At 40.8% G+C, this 17,226-nt stretch overlaps 1 protein-coding gene across 9 annotated transcripts in view; it reads right to left on the bottom strand.

Moving 5' to 3' along the window:
- Positions 1 to 17,226, bottom strand: part of Ano4 (anoctamin 4) — a 251,949-nt gene that overhangs the window by 138,178 nt on the left and 96,545 nt on the right. For 5 of the 9 annotated variants that reach the window (XM_026784526.1, XM_026784523.1, XM_026784529.1 and 2 more), the window contains exon 3: positions 1,410 to 1,514. The exons of 2 other annotated variants lie outside the window; for them this stretch is intronic. In XM_026784526.1, coding sequence (XP_026640327.1) covers positions 1,410 to 1,514 — 105 coding nt within the window. Of the gene's footprint in view, positions 1 to 1,409; positions 1,515 to 17,226 lie in introns of those variants that run through there. 2 more of the 9 variants (XM_026784525.1, XM_026784533.1) reach the window with 2 other exon arrangements.

Here is a 17,226-nt window from a genome sequence, read left to right as displayed (position 1 = left end):
CCCCCAACCAAACCATTCATTAGTTTATAAAATCAAGAAAACAGTACAATGCTGGGGGAAGAACTATAGAAACGATAAGTATTCGTAAGAAATTCTGCTCTTGGAGGTCAGAAGTACAGCATTTCCTGCATTCTGGGGTCCAATCCCCAGAGCCACAAACCCAGAAAGAAACTGGTATGAAGATGCAATTTAAAAGCAGGAAAAAAAAAAACCCCAGTTGTTTTTTCTGAAATGCTGATCAGATAGAAACTCTTCAAGCTCGGCGTCGTATGATGACAACTGACGTCATCGCAGAGAATTCACCGTTAGTGAAACAGGTGACAACCGCTTGTTCGGGGCTTAATCTATAATTGAGCAACTGTGTGGATCAAAATAGGACTCTGGGAGACGGTTACAGAAGGAAACCAGCAACAGTGTAAGAAGATGCCTCCCGCTGATCGTCGGTATGAACAGAAAGGAGGGGCTCATGCCTGGACACGGCCCTTCATTGATGACCCCACACATTTGCTTTAGACAGTGTGGTTCTGATTTTGGCTTAGTGGGCTAACATGTCGTTCTTACTTCTTGCATTTGTGCCAAGGAACAATATTTGTATTTGTTAACAATGATTTTTCTTTGGTTATAAATGTCCTGGACCTAAATATTTTTAATATTTTTTAAACTACCATAATATTGTAAACAGAATTCCCCAAAGACCCCAATATCTTGTGGCTCAGCTTTAAAAATAAACAACAATTACAGTGCCTTTTCTTGTCTCAAGATTACTGCATACGAAGCCAAACTCTTTGGGAAATCTAAAGTTGCTATAATGTGCATGTATACATGGAATGGAATGAGATAAAGACAGAAGTCCTGTTTAGTCATTTCCAGGTAGTTGAAGGGGAAATGACTGCATTGAGACACTAAATCACCAGTGTCTCTAAGAGTAAGGATATTTTGTTGTTAGAGTTGTTAGTGTCAAGACAGAGGTTCTTTGGTGGCTTCTTTCCTGCAATCCTTTTATTGACATATATGATTATATAGAACTGGCTTTATGACATTTCTTTCTCTTTTTGTCTTACATTTCTTTTCTTCAAATGTAAACATAGAATTTTATTTTTAAAGAAAGGATGATTGAAGGCAATACAAGCAATGATATAAACTTTAGGAAAAAGTATTTTGGAACAAAATAATATACTTTTGTCTAAAGTCAATGTTTAGCTGCAAAACAAAATGTTTCCTTAGTTATTAAAAATTCTAAAATAAAAAACAAAAAAACAAAAAAAGATTATTGCATACAGCATCCTTTTTACAACATGGGTGGGTTATTCTTTTGAGTTTTGAAACATCCAAGCTGCTAGTTCTTTTACCCTTGCCCAGAATTACAAGACTTTTTTCTCTTGTGAATTTAAAATTCGAGTGAAACTTACTTTCTTGTATTGCATTAAGAATCTCTGAAAAGTCCACTTCACTCTTTGGGCCGTCGGGAAGGATTTGCATATCCAGCTGGTGGCCTTGTAAACCGACTCCACCTTCTAGGGAAATGAAAGATAACCATGGAGTTTGTGCTGACATAGGAGGGCCCAGCATTAAGGGCCCCCGAGGAGAAGAGACATCAACATCTTGAGTGAACAGCTTGCTAGTGATCCCTTCTCTTAGACAAGTGACTTCAGAGAAAAAAAGACAAAGACACACATCTCATCCCTCTCTATGTACCAAAAATATTTCCGGTGGAAAATCAAACAACTGCCTTCAATAATGCGACATGCTTCGTGGTGTTTACTGGCATTTTTCCTAGCTAAAACAAAACCTTAGCTTCCAATCATGGAAACTTATGATTATTCTCATTTTCTCTATGTAGATAGAATGTGGCATTTAAGAAAACACTCCATGATGTCCCTCTTTTCAAAATGATACTAATTCATTCTTGTGTAAGGATTTGTTCTTCAGAATATGACAGAAAACAGGGCATCAATATTTCCTGCTCACAATGAGCGTTCTCGGCTGCAGTGTTTATTAGAACTGTAGCAGGATCCTTCAATCCATGTTACAGAATAAATCATGCCTCTTGAAAGAGGTTTGTGCAACCATCTGAGTGTGTTCTACAGACAGAAGGCCTTTCTCTGCTGCCCCATACATCCACTTAGGCCAAATAAAACAGGACACCAAAAAGTAGTTTTATCATTGATGACACTTTTTAAAAAAAAAATAAATTATTCTTCTCTCATACAATACATCCTGACCATAACGTTCCCTCCCTCCACTCCTCCCATGACCCCATCCCCTCTCCCCCAGATCCACTTCCCCCACCCAACTCGTCCCAGAACAGACCAGGACTCCCAGTGACATCAACTGAACACGGCAGAAGACACAAAAAGACTAGACACAAACACTCAGAGCAAGGCTGGGCAAGGGAAACCAGCAGGAGTCCCAAGAGCAGGCAAAAGAGGCAGAGATGCCTCCGCTCCCACTGCTAGGAGTCCCACGAAAACAACAAGCCAACAATCATAACATAGACACAGAGGACATAGCACAGAGTCATGTGGGCCCCGTGACAGCCGCTTCGGTCTCCCTGAGCCCCTCTGATCCCTGCTTAGTTGATTCCTGCAGGTCATGTTCTCACCCATGCTCTCCCCCTCCGGCTCCCACAATTCCTCCTCCCACTCTTCTGTGGGGTTCCCAGAGCTCTGAGGGGAGGGACCCAATGGAGACCAGGGGGAAGAGTCGGTTTCGCCATTCAAGGCTAGGCTCACAACCAAACAACACTTCCTACTAAGAACCTTTTGAATTTTCAGAATCTACAAAGTCTAAAACACACAGTCAACACGGTGAATAAAATGAGCATGCCATAGTAGCATGCAGTGTGTGAGCGTGTGTTCTAAAGAAACAGTTTTTAAATATGTATGTATGTATGTATGTATGTGTGTGTGTGTATGTATGTATGTATTTATACTTTGTTCTGGCATATCTGCCTGCAGGCCAGAAGAGGACACCAGATCTCATTACAGATGGTTGTGAGTCACCATGAAGTTGCTGGGAATTGAACTCAGGACCTTTGGAAGAGCAGTCAGCGCTCTCAACCTCTGAAACATCTCTCCAGCCCCCAAACAATATCTTTATATCTATAAATAGATAGATAGACAGACAGACAGACATACTATGTATATTTAGTCTCACATAAAATTTCAGTTACATCACAAAAAGTCTATGATAAGAAGTCATAGCCTCTGTCTTACAGCATGTTCATGAGTTCCTTAACCCAGCTGAAGGTGAGCCTTAGGAGGGGGTGTCTTTGCTTACTGGGGCCCCAGCTCTTAGAACAGTGCCTCTTGCAGGGTCCGCCCTCAGCAAGTATGAGTTGGATGAATGAATGAGGCTGTGACGTGAGTGTGAAACACAGTGGAGCAAAAGCAAAGCTACATGCTAGCATCCAAGTTCTGACTCGGTCACACTAAACCTTCCCAGGTCTCAGTCTCCCTGTCTGAAAATGAGGGTTGATGAATACAGCCTCATAATGTAGCACGACGATTGAAGAAACTAATATGGAAAATCTCTTAGCTGTCACAGTCAATATTTAGTAAGGGAGGCTATTTCTGTTTTCCACCCGTAGTAATTAATTAGGGACACATGGTTATCTACGCATTTCTACATATCGAATAAACAGGGACCCTAGTGGGCACCCTGTAACTGCCAGGGAATGATTTCTACATATGGAATAACAGGAACCCCAGTGAGCACCCTGTAACTGCCAGGGAATGCTGTTTAATACAATAGACACTGCAGTACACTTTTCAGATCCATGCACGCAACTGCTTCGTGGCAACGTCTCAAGTTACCCGTGGGACAGCTTCTCCTCAGGACAAATAAACACTCTCCCTGCTATTCTACAATAAAAACAACGTATTAATCTTTTCCTTCCATGGTCAGCTAGTTCAGATGGTCAGAAACGTTCTCACGCTCTTCCATCTCTACTTTGTTCTGTCTGTGAACAAACACCTCCCACTGGAGACAGCAAAATAATAATTGAGTACTGTCCATTTGCCATGGAGACCACCAAGAATGCAGGTATAGATAAAATTTGCCACGGGCTGGGCGGTGGTGGCGCATGCCTTTAATCCCAGCACTCGGGAGGCAGAGGCAGGCGGATCTCTGTGAGTTCGAGACCAGCCTGGTCTACAAGAGCTAGTTCCAGGACAGGCTCCAAAGCCACAGAGAAACCCTGTCTCGAAAAACCAAAAAAAAAAAAAAAAAAAAAAGTTGCCACGGATAATAAAGGAGAGTATGTATTAATGTGATTGAGAAGAAGAGCAGGAACAGAATATGCCAAGGAGTACCGAAGATAACCAGAAAAAGTTAAAACATTACATTTTAGCCTTAGTGTTTTCCTTCACACAGCAAACATACAACATACTTAGACATTGAAATTTTTTGAACCGGTCCAATGAAAGGTGATGACTACTTCAACTTTAGAATTCAGACTCCCAGCATAGACTATAAATGCTAAATTATAGGTGGTATTCAATTGAAAAGAGGCTCGAAATTATTGCAATTTTTTAAAAAGGGATTAACAAAGTGGCTCCAAGTTGCAGGAGGTAACATTCATGGTGTAACTTAAAATCAGGCCTGGAACCTTAAGACACGAGGCACCTTTCCCCCTCTACTCTAGAACACACATAGTATAAAATGATACGGCAGAACCTTTGTCAGCACGCCACGAGAGAGAGAGACAGAGAGAGAGAGAGAGAGAGAAGAGCACCAGAATGCTTTCCAACCAATTTTTGAAACTGAACATGTTCAGCTTTAGCATACAGTGCTTGGCTGATGGCCAATGGCTTTAATATGTAAAATTCAATAGATTTTTCTTGCGTTTATTTATTTACTTATTGATTATTACACAAAGGCCCTCATCATAATCACTAGCACCTTCAGCTTGGGATCAAAATATCAGAGTACGGAAGTGTCCATGAGGCAAGACAGGAATGACAGACAGATTCAAATCAAACATCTTCCAAATCATTTTTTTTTAACTTTTATAAGTATGAGTGGGCTTTTTTGTGCATCTCTGTGAATGCTGTGCATGTCTGGTATTCAACAAGACCAGAAGAGAGCACTGGGTCCGTGGGCACAGGGGTTACAGACGGATGCAAGCTGGGAGCTTGTGAGCTCAGGAATGGAACCTAGACCTATGTCAGCACCCTCAAGTGCTGGCTGAGCCATCCCTCCAGCTCCTCAAGTGAAACATTTTTAAAAATTAGAATAAACATGCAACCTAATACAAAACTACGGAGACTAAAGTAGTTAAAGAGAGAAACTAAAAATATTCCTCAAAGATATATATATATATACACCCAACCCTGAGCTATTTTAACAGACTAAAAGGCTATCAGTCTGAAAGATCTCCAAATGTGTGACTGACTCTTCACATGCTTGATGGATAGACAAGGTTAGACCTCAACTCGCCATCATGGCCCTTCTGCCTGGATAGGGGTGAACCCAGAGCCAACAAGAGCAACTTTGCAATGGCATTCACATTTAATGAAAGGTGTTTCATCTGTATAAACAAACGTGGCAAAAAAAAAAAAAAGTTCACTTCAGATTTGGATCTAGCTTGGGTTTTAGTCAGATGCTTATATACAAGGGGATCAAAAACGGAACTTCAAGCATGTCTTTCTCAATGAAGAGCCAGTGGTTCAGGGGGCCCATCTCACAGCTGTCTGAAGACAGGCATCCCCTCTTTACTGTCAAGGCCCGATCACATTCTCTGTCTCTGATTTTCTTTTTTTTGGTCCCGTTATGTGAATATAGAGTTTCCTTCTATTGAGCCCATGAAGCTATTTATTCTTTTTATTTTCCCTAATGTATATTTGCCATAAGATTAAGGTCCATAGCACAGAATGAAGAATGCAGAGTATATGGAGAATGCTACCCTTCTTTATATAGATTTGCTTCATCGTGGTTAGCATCCCTTATGGAGCTGCAATTCACTGCAGCCCCAGATCACACTGAGTCCATCCTTTATCTGCTGCAATACCCAGAACAAGCCGTCAACTACAGCCGTTGCTCAGTTGAAGTCTTTTAACTGTGGTTTTACCTCATTAGTGGCAGTAATGGTCATAGGTTACAAAATGCTTCGATTTTCCTATTCCTACCTAATACACAAGATGTAAGAAAATGCTATAAGAAAGACTGCTATTTTTTTTAAAAAAAAAGGAGGAAAAGAAGGTACCTTGATAGGTTATATATAGATAGCTATAAGAGTATATAAAAAGCATTTATTATCACTTTGCAAAATCTCCTTTTTCTTTATTTTTGAGACATACATATATATGTGTATATATATGTGTGTGTGTGAATTTATGTATATTTTTATGTAGTATGTTCATATCTACACCCCCAATTCTCTACTCAATTTCTGTAGATACGCTTCAACACACCCCTCTTTGAACTGCACATCGGATTTGTTTTTTTATGCATTTATTTGTTAGCACACTAAGAATGGTCAGTATGTGTAGGGGTGTGGTGTCACTCACTGCACTATGGAAAATGTTCCCGTGATCACAACCCTTCCTTGGCTACTATCGATTGTCAGTAACTCCTCTGTAAGGGCTGGGCTTGGAGATCATCTATCCCATATATGCCAGGATTTGGGGGATGGCCTGATTTTGTTCAGTAGCCACAGACGCGATAAGGTCATGTGTGTGATAGCCTATTGCATCCAGGAGACAGCATTTCATGGGAGTCCTCACGACATCTTCAGCTCTTTGAAAACACTCTGGTTTACCAAGCAATAGGCTCTTATGACAGCCGCACAAGTTTGAAACTGTTTCTTTTACTTTTAAGACTACAATTTAAATTTGCTCTTTTCTCCCCTCCCTCCAAACCTCTCCCATATACCCCTCCTTGCTTTCTTTCAAATTTATGGACTCCTTCATTATTTTACAAACACACACATGCATGAATACACACATTCCTTAATATATAAATACAACCTTCTCCTTCTACATAATGTTACTTGTATATGTGCTTTCAGGGCTGACCATTTGGTCGACAAAATTCAAAATTATTGCATATTAACTAGTAGTCTTCCCATTTATCAATGACAAGCAAACTGAAAAAGGAACAAGGGGAACAATCCTGTTCACAGCAGCCACATAGACAAAATATAATACCTCTCCAAAACAAACAGAGAGCCAACCCTCATCAGGGAAACGTCTCTTTCCATTACTGAAAGCCATAAAGAATCAAATGGAGAGCTGTGGTCCCAGTCCCAAGAGCTGCATCTCAACATGACTCCCATACCTCAGGCTCAGGGAACACTGAAGAAAAGGGGCTGGAGAGACGTAAATGGCAGAGGGCCAGGGAATTTCCTGCGATTTTGAGTCTCCCAGGAGTGTCAGAGGTTACACCTGTCCAGTCTCACCAGCTTGGCTGCCCAAACATTAGCTGAACTGGGATAAAGGTTGGATGAAGAAAGCCATGCCATCGCAACCCTACACCAAGAACTACTGACAGCTAAGGAATGCTGGGAGATTCAGCCAGAATCTTAACGTAGTTTTAATTTGTTTTTTTCCGGATGCCCCAGGATGCTAGGCACTTTGTAAAATGTTTCCTAACCATCTGCATTTATTCTTTTGAGAATTTTCACTTCAGTCCTGATGCCCAGTTTTAATTGAGTTGTTTATTTTCTTAATGTTTAGGTTTTTTTTTTTATTTTTTTGGTTCTTTCTGTATTCTAGACTGCACTCTTCTGTCAGATGAATAGTTGGCAAAGATTTTCTCCTTTCTGTGGGCTGTCTATTCGCCCACTTAACAGTTTCCTTTGTTGTACAGAAGCCTTTGAAATTCTTGAGACCACATTTGTCCAATGTCAGTCTCATTTCCTGTGCTGCCAAGCCGTTCTGAAAGCTTTTACCTGAGCCTAGAAGTTGAACTATGCCCCTCCTTTTTCTTCTAACAATTTTAGGGTTACCACGTCTTATGCTGAGGTCCTTGAGCCACTTAGAGCTGAGTATTACACGGTGAGAGAACAGGACCTGGTTGGTATTCCTGAGGGTGAGATACGATTTTCCCAAAACTATTTGTTGAGGGATGCTGTCCTTTTTAAAAATGTATATTTTTGGCATCTTTCTCAGCAATCGAGTGACTATAGTTGTTGGACTTCTTGTGGGTACTCAATTCTACCCCATTGGTCTAGGTGTCTGTTTTTTTGTGCCAGTACCATGCTGTTTTTATTACTACAGATCTGTAGTGTCGCTTAAAATCAGGTGTGGTGACACTTGGCCCCCTATTATTTTGGTTCAGGATTGCCTTGGTAGTCTTTACTAAATCTAAACTGCATCAAGTGATAACTACACTTTCAAAGGGCCAAGTGGTTGATAGTGAAAACCAGTAGCTGCCTTTTCTGTAATCCCAGTCTTCTTTACACACACACACACACACACACACACACACACACACACACACACACAATTATTTACACACACAGTGTTATTTACACACACAGTATTTACACATACTCACACACATTATGTATACACAGTAGTATTTACACACACACAGTATTATTTACACGCACAGTATTTACACATACTCACACACATTATGCACACACAACTGTTGCTTTTCTCTTTTTGTAATTAGTGAAATATTTATAAACAGTTTTACAATAGAGCAAAATCAGAAAGGTCAAAGCCCGACCTTTTCCGAGAACTGCTGGAGCCTCATCTTTAAAGCGACAGGGTTCTTTAGAACGTTTTCATCCACGGTTCCAGCTGACTCTCCCCCAGCTCTTCCTGTCCCTCCTCTCTCTCTCTCTCTCCCCAATCCTGCTTAAACCTTTCCACCACTAAAGGTCCCATTTTATGTCTATATTGGATATACTCTATTCCTCTCTCCCTGGAAGCCTCCTGTTTTAATCCTCTCGTAGATTCCTTTCCAGTTCCCACTCACCCACACATCAATATAAACCACGAAGGTTAAAAGCTAAGGTACGCGTATGAAAGAGAACATGTGGTGTTTTTCTTTATAACTTTGGCTACCTGGCTTAATATAAAATTCTCCCGTGCATCTATTTCCTTCAAAAGCCAAGATTTCATTTTTATGTGTACCTGAATATGATCCCACAGTGTATTTGCCCCGTATTTTCTGTGTCCTTTTACCCACTGATGGGCATCTGGGTTGATTCCATTTCCTTGCAGTTGTGAGCAGAGCAATGATACCATGGATGAGCCAGTTTTCCTGTGGTAAGCTATCGAGTTCTTCTGGGGATGGGCCTAGGAGCTTGATTACGTGACAGTTCTGTTTTTAGTGCTTTGAGAAAAAGCCAAATCCGTTTCCATAACGGCCATCCCAGTTTCTAATCCCACCAGCAGGGAAGAAGGGTCCACTTCTCTCACACCCTTATCAGCACTGTCCGTCTTTTGTTTTCTTGATGAAAGACGTCCTGAATTTTTGTTTCATTTTGTTTGTTTTGTTGAGTTAGTCTCTCACCACCTGTGCCTGACCAGGAGTTCACTGAGTAGACCAGGCTTGAACCTTATAACAATGCTCTTGCCTCTGCTTCCTGAATATAATCGTTATAGGTATGCGCCACTGTACCCATCTTCTGCTATAGGAAAACACCTCAAGATATCAGCATAGGTAAGGACGTTCTGAGATACCCCAGTAGACCAGAAAATAATAGCATCGCATGGCATACACACACACCACATGAATGATATCACATCATTTGTAGGAAAATGGCTGGAACTGGAGGTTGCTGTGTTTAAGTGAAACAGCCCAGACTCAGAAAACAAATATCACCTTGTTTTCTCTTTAAAATATGCAAAAGATGTGAACATAGAAAAAGGTATTTGGGATAAAAAAGGACACAACTGGAAAGTATGAGAGCTGGGCACTCGAGACTCATGAGCAGCTGAGGGTAATGAAGGCACATGATAGACTTGTATCAAGAGGTCACCACAAAACTGTCGTTTTGTATACTAAGTGCACGCTAATAATTAAAGTAAAATAATAATGTCCTTGCTCATAAAGGGGAGAGTATTAAAAACTGGTCATGATACACATTTTCTACAGTAGAAGATTTACTTTTCTAATTATGTTTAATTTAAGATATTGCTAAAGGCTTTTATGGCTTAATAGTCCTTAATCAAACAGAAAGAATAGTTCATATTAAAAGTAAAATAAAGTCTCGCTAATCAAATGCTACCTTCTCTATGAAACACAAATGATAGGCGACATGTAAATTAAGCAAGGGAGGAAGCATGAATGGTATTTTCTATGATGATATCCACATAATAAATAATACTGGATCTGGGCTGTTCTCTCATTTTTTTATAATCTAAAGATAAAATTGATAGTTGATGTCAAGAAGTATGTATGTTCAACAGAAATCTCCAAGGACAGATTTTCTTTTCTTTTTCTTTTCTTTTCTTTTTTTTTTTTTTTACAAACTAGGTAAACAGTGTTATCTCAAAATTTAAAACTTAGATTCTAAAATAAATCCTTATATGGAATGGTTTTGAATGCAGCAGGGAGGAAAGATGCCACATTTTAAATTGAGAATTTGGATCTGAGCCCTCTCAAGTGACTTAAGTATTCTTTATAACGGTATAACGTTGGAGGCAAGCAGCATGGAGAATCAAGCCAGGGAACTGTGTCCTTGTACCTGGTCAACTGCATCAGCCAGAGCGCAGAGAAAATCTTGGAAGAAAGGAAACGAATGCAGATCTTCTGGAGGGCCTAGAGTCAGAAACTAGACACACGTGTAGGGAGGGACATGCCTGGTCCTGTAAAAGTTTCCATCCTCCGATTCCTAACTGCGTTTCCAGCACTCATCAACACTGTTCAATGTGGCACAATCTGGAATGCTAAAGCTATCCCCCCTCAGGTGATCAACACTGAGTGGACCTATCGCCAAATGGACTTGGGACGTACTGGAGAACTGCATTTGGCTAACAGTGAGAAAGGCCTCTCAGGTACAGGCAGAACAAAACATCTGAGAGCTTCAACCTAATGGGTCACCTTCAAGAAACTTGCTTTTATCTTTCCCAGGATTAGAAGGATGGTCGCGTCCTAAATTATAACGCATTCTTATAGCAAAAGCTACGAACACCAAGACGTTCCTGTGAGTTCCAAAGAGAGGTCTCCTTGGCGCTGTGTAGTCTCCTGGATGGCGAGGCCTAGTGCTGCTGAGAAGTGAGAAATTCGAGCTCCGGTGAGGGTGGAGAACAGAAAGGCTGAGATTTTCAGCATTACCACATGCTGTTCACTCTTCCAGTTACAGACAACTGTTGATCTCAGCAAGGAGCAGAGTGGGAGGAGCTGCCACTCACAGCGCAAGCGTCAAAGGAGCCAGGCCTTGACACACCAGCTGCTCAACTCTGAAGCAAGCACAAGACTTTCCATGCCTTGGCCACATGCTATGGCTAAGGGCGTATGCTTTTAGGCCCCAGGCCTGCGCGTTTTAGTTGTATGCTCCCAAGTTAGGCACTTAAATCTCTTCCAGCTTCTTAAAAATAGAACTCACTGAAGTAGCCTTGGGTCTAAGAAGCAGTTTCAAATTCCACAAACATGATGGCCTCTCCAGAGAGCTCTCAATTGGTTTTCTCTGTGGCTGCTTTTTCTCAGCCTTTCTTCATTCACTCTGAATGCAACCAAGATCATGCAGAAAATCCTACCAGAGTGGATCTGCTAGGTCAAAATACATGTCTGTGTTTCTTGGCAGAGGAAAGAGAAAATCCAAATAGGAGAATTTGGTGTGAATTTTTCAGAAAGCATAATTTTATTTCTCAGCAAATGAGAGCCAGGAGCACTGATGCCTGTGCTTACCAGACCCACACAAGATTATTTTCCTAAGTACCTGCCCCACTATTTCTTAAATTCACAACATACATCTACAAAATCCACTTACAGAGGAAGAGATTCAGATGAAGGATTCGTGTTATTTCCACCCACAGCACCAGCTGCTCTGAGAGGCACCCTATCCACCTTCCATGCAAAGACAAATGGAATCTAAGCCCAGAGTAGCCCTGCATATTTTCTCCCACGCATCTTAAAGTCATGTGGGCCTCCCCCGCCCCACCAAAGATCCATCCTTCAAATAGAAAAACGACTGGATAATTTTGCCCACGTTTCAGATCTGTTAAAGTAGATTTCCTGAGGTTTAGAAACAGTCTAACTTCTCAAGAAAATGTCTGTTTTCAAGGAAAGAGGGATGAGAAAACACCATTTCACACTCAAACCATTCTCATCTAGAAAAAAAAAAACCTAAAGATGACAGAATAGAAAAAAAACCCTAAGAAATTCATATGTAAGGTTCTAATTTGGTTATTGGTGATGACATTTTCACTTTTAGGGAAGTCGTTCTGTTTTCCAAATTGTGACCAAGTGTAAACCCATCCTTCGAGAACACTATGGCAACTCACTGGGAGTCTGCAGAACATCTGGAAAACAACAGAGCATTTTCCCAACGTGAGGGTGTGGTGTCACAATAAAGATCATTCTAAAGATCAGCTGAGCATTTACCTTGTCCCTGCGTTTTCCTTCCTAGATAGAAAAGTACCTGACAAGGTATTGACTGAATCTGTGAATTTAGGACTAGGATTTAGTGCTTATTCAGGAGGTAATCACTGAAATGCAGGGAAACATGGATAAATTCTCTATCAGAGCCAGAGACTGGGAGGATTTTAAAAATAAGTCCAGTAGAAAACAGAACACAAAGGAAAAGCTGCAAAGTACAATGGCACTCGTGGGAATAAACAGTGGCATGCCGTTAAGGAGACTATGGCGTGCTCAACAGAACCAGTTAGGTGCTATCTAACCCCTGCCCGAGGTTCTTATGCCAAAAACTGAACTATTTCAGGTTTTTGTCTAAAACTGATTGAACTGGAATCTTGCCTTCACCATTTCTTGTCTGTATACTACCCTTCCTTGTCCCTTCGTTTCTCCAGCTATAAAATAAGGATAACAGACTAGGGGTACAATGGAAATTAAAAGAGATAGCACGTACACATAATAGTTCTTAAGGCAGATGATACCCAGGTTGCTTAATAAGTCATAGTTGTAACTGTGTTATTATCAAGTTGTACATTAAATACTGGTATACGCAGAGCATGGGGAACACTAGAGCTCCCTGGGGAAAAAAAATAATAAAAGCTTCTCTCTGGTGAAATCAGTAACATCCCAGTATCAAATGCCATCTCTCTGTAAAGAGAAGTGATTATGCCTAAATGGGAAAGGCCCACTTAGGGTTTTAAAAGTGAGGTAAAAGAGGTGCTAGGAATCACTTGGGAAACTAATGAATCATTATAACAGCAAAGCATCATCTCACAACTCCAACGAGGAACGAAGGGCACTGTCTGGCTAATGACTCTTCTCCGTGACTAGATGATGGGTCTAGCATATGATGAAGTAGATAGAAACAATAGTGTGGTAGCTACTAGCTGCTTTGTGTGCTAGAGTCATTAGGCTAAGAAAATCTGATCTACCTACTATGTTTTGCAGTTTCAAACTCAAAGAAGTGGAACCAATGCTTTTGTTCACTCTGTTCTCGCCTCTTCAATCATAGTCCCAAACCTAGCAGTATTTTTAAGAGCAGTACTCTTACTAGTGGCTACAAAGGGACAAAAAAAATAATACTCATTAATTATGAGTGGCTAATGGATAAAGTCAAATGAAATTAATTGTACAAATCTCAAGAACAGAAGGAAAAGGAAACTGTAAAACATGAGAGAATGGCTCCTTTTCCAGCACACCACGAGGAAGACTCTTCCTACAGATTTGCTCACATCTGAACTAGGGTGCTGCTTCCCAGGGTGGTGATGGAGCGTGAAATGATTCCAGGATAGATGCACCTTCAGACTTCCCAAGACTGTCCTCATGCACATGGACCTCTATGCTTGGCATCACGCTGGGCACTTTACATGAATTAATTTATTTCATCACCACAAAGCTACAAAAGACTGCCAAATAAAATATGAAAGCACCAAATGTCCAACTAAACTTGGCTTGCAAATCAGCATCATGATTTTATTATATGTGTGCCCTATGCCACACTCAAGGTAAATGTTCAGAAATACTTCTGGTAGAAAAAAGACCTCAGTAAAATACCTTGTCCAGTCATGCATGCTGTAATTCTGATTGCCAGGGAATAGTGCTGTAACTATTGTGTGTGAGTAACCATTTTCTGATTGGATTAGGGGCTGGCTTCATAAGAAAGGAATTTCATTGCTGGTACTATAATTCTGGTCAAAAGTCCATAACTTGGAAAGACATAGGCCTAGGGGAGAGCCTATTGTTGTTTTGATAAATGACCGTGCTGTCAATCTCCTTTCTAAGTATTTATGCTTATGCCCATAAACATGGCTTACTTGTTACCCTGGTCATAGTGTAGGTTCATCACCTTTTAGCTTTTCCTGGCTCGATATATGACCAAGTTAGCAAAATGGTTAAGTGTTGTTTTTGGTTGAAAAGATGTTTGATGTAAAAGTTGGGGAAAATGTATTTGACATATTTATTTTGCTGGAGAATGGGAAAAACAAGTTTGTTAGTATGATGGAAAAACATTTTTTTTTTGAAGTACAAATAAAGATGGTGGTAAGGGTGCATACCTTTAATCCCAGCACCCAGGAGGTAGAGGCAGGTTGATCTCTGTGAATTAGAGGCCAGCCTGGTCTACTGAGTGAGTTCCAGGACTGGCACCAAAGCTACAGAGAAACCCTGTCTCAAAACACCAACTAATGAACTAAACAAACAAACAAACAAGCAAACAAATAAAAGGATAAATAAATAAATATGGCTCGAGCTATCCAGGGCCAGCCACTTGTGTGAAACTCATCTGGTGGTCAGAGAGTTAATTCATTTCTTCACCCTGACGCCTTTCCCTGTCTCAGGACCTGAAGCAGGCTGCGGCAGGACTGTGGCAGGTTATAACTAGTTTCTGTTGGCCTTAACAAAGAGCCCTTAGATGTCATCTCTTGGACAGGACTATGAGCTGCCAAGACCCATGTTTCCTGTCGTTCTGCTCTACCTTTGCTCTGAAGACAGTTATTTTCCAAATGAACACATGCCAGTACGTAGGAGGCACTCGGAAATGTCTATAACCTCAAAGGTAGGACAAGCAAACCAAGTGTTCATGCTACAGCATAAACGGTCTAGAGAAATCCTAGGCCCCTTCTCTTTGTATTAAATGACCAGTCTGAGTGGGCTTTTAGAACTCACTTTGGGAACTAGAATCACTAACTGTAACGAGCAGACAGATGACATAATAGGTCTCAAGATGTCTGAAACATCCATGTGCTTCTAAGACCGATGCCTCACTAGACCTAAGCACCTCAGTGTGAGGGTTCTTCTGCAGTCTCCCAATAGGAGCCATGATGCATTGGTGCCAGGACACTGAAAACAAAGAGGACCAACTAAAGTCACATGCCACCTTACTAGAACAACTCGAGTTTTAAATATGTATTTTTTAAAATAGGATTTTGGTTATAATTTGCTTTCTAGAAAATTTTCAAAGCATTTGGTGCTAAAGGATTGATTTTATTCATATTTTCAAGAGTCCACATATACAGGCTTTAAGAACCTACTATAAAATTTTAGATAAATCTAGTGATGTGTTTTTGAAAGTGAAGACAGCAACTGAGATTTGCTAAATTACACCTGCTTTATATCATCCTTTTAAGAACTGTCTTAATAAAATGCCTTTAATTATTGTTATGTTAATGTCAATACAGGTCATCGACAAAAGGGAGAGATGCTGATTATACTCAGCTTGGGCTAGACTACAGCAGAATATTTTCAGCTTTAGGCACTGTAGTTCTTGAAGAGGCAACAATGAAACTGGATTCTTCTAAAGGTGGAGTGGATGGATGGCAAAGAACCCGAATGCCAATCTTTACATAAGCCATGCAGAAACTAGGAAATGTTTCAGTTGGAAAACAGCTCAAGATGAGTTTTTAAACGCTGAAAGACCATATGAAAGTAAAATCAGATTTAGTATACCTAACTTCAGAGCAAACACCTCTATCTGGCAGGTAAAATGTAATTTGGCAAACAACAAATCATCATTTATTTAAACATACTCCAAAATAATGCATAGGGTTGGGAGAAATGGCAGATCTGAGAAGGAGCTGAGTGATGTCCTTGGCAGTGGAATCATAAATCCTGAATTAAGTGGGTCAATAATAGAGCCTCTGACTCCTGTGAGTTGGAGGGAACAGGATCTCCATTCTGACCAGTTAGACCACAACAGGTTTCTTGGAGGAAGAAAGCAGTGTGAGTGACTTTGAGACAGAGAGTGTAAGGAAGGGTAAGGTTGACGGAAAGGACCTTATACACTGATGCGGAAGTCCAACAATGACGGAGCAAAAGCCCGGCTGAGGAACTTCATAAAAATTGGTTAAAGCAGAACAAAGTTGAGAGGAGATACAGCTGGAAAGGTTGAACTATAGAGGAAGTTGGTTCCTAAGGCAACACTTCCTTCTTGATGGTCGTGAGAATTTCAAGAAGATGACTGACATTGACCGTCTTCAAAGCAAGACTCTAGGGTGATGGGGGAAGCTGGACAGAGATACTGTAGCTAATAGCACACATCCAAACCCTGCTATAGGCCCTGCAGAATTCTGCTGATAATCAATTATCAATCAATCTCCTTTTAGAGGGCTCAGCCAGGCATTCCTCCAGGCTACAGCTTCCCTCTGGACGCATGGTAAACGGGGAGTGATGGTTGGTAAAAAGTTGTTGAGATCAACTCACACGCTCTTACATGGTAGCATTCCCGCCCACAGCTGTGAAAACTATGGATGGACAGCAGGTATCATTCCTGAGTCTCAGAGACAACTTCCTACTTCTTCCCTTCTCTTCTCCCCGGATCCCCCACCCTTTAATCTCATGTTATTATATCATACCACCTTCCTTCACCTCACTTTGGCCTATTACTTCCCAGGTCCTATTTAGTTATCTCTTCAACCACTTCAACATAAATTCAGTCCTCGGAGTTCACAGAAGTCTGGTTCTAGGCTTTCTGGTGTCACCCAACTCCGCAGATACTCGGTTCCTTACTCAAAATGCGCCGCATCTGCATCTGGGCTAACAATAGCTTCCCGTATGCTTTGAATTATCTCAAGATTATTTATAATACTTAACACAATGTAAAAAAAATATGCAGTTGTCATGCTGCTTTGCTTATGTGGTAGACCTCTGGAAGTCCTGCACATGCTCAGTATAGACATAGTTTTTCCCCATATATTT

The sequence above is a fragment of the Microtus ochrogaster genome, chromosome 24, assembly GCF_000317375.1.
Source record: "Microtus ochrogaster isolate Prairie Vole_2 chromosome 24, MicOch1.0, whole genome shotgun sequence".
Classification (NCBI taxonomy): Eukaryota; Metazoa; Chordata; class Mammalia; order Rodentia; family Cricetidae; genus Microtus; species Microtus ochrogaster.
This window is presented reverse-complemented; position numbering and strand designations above follow the sequence as displayed.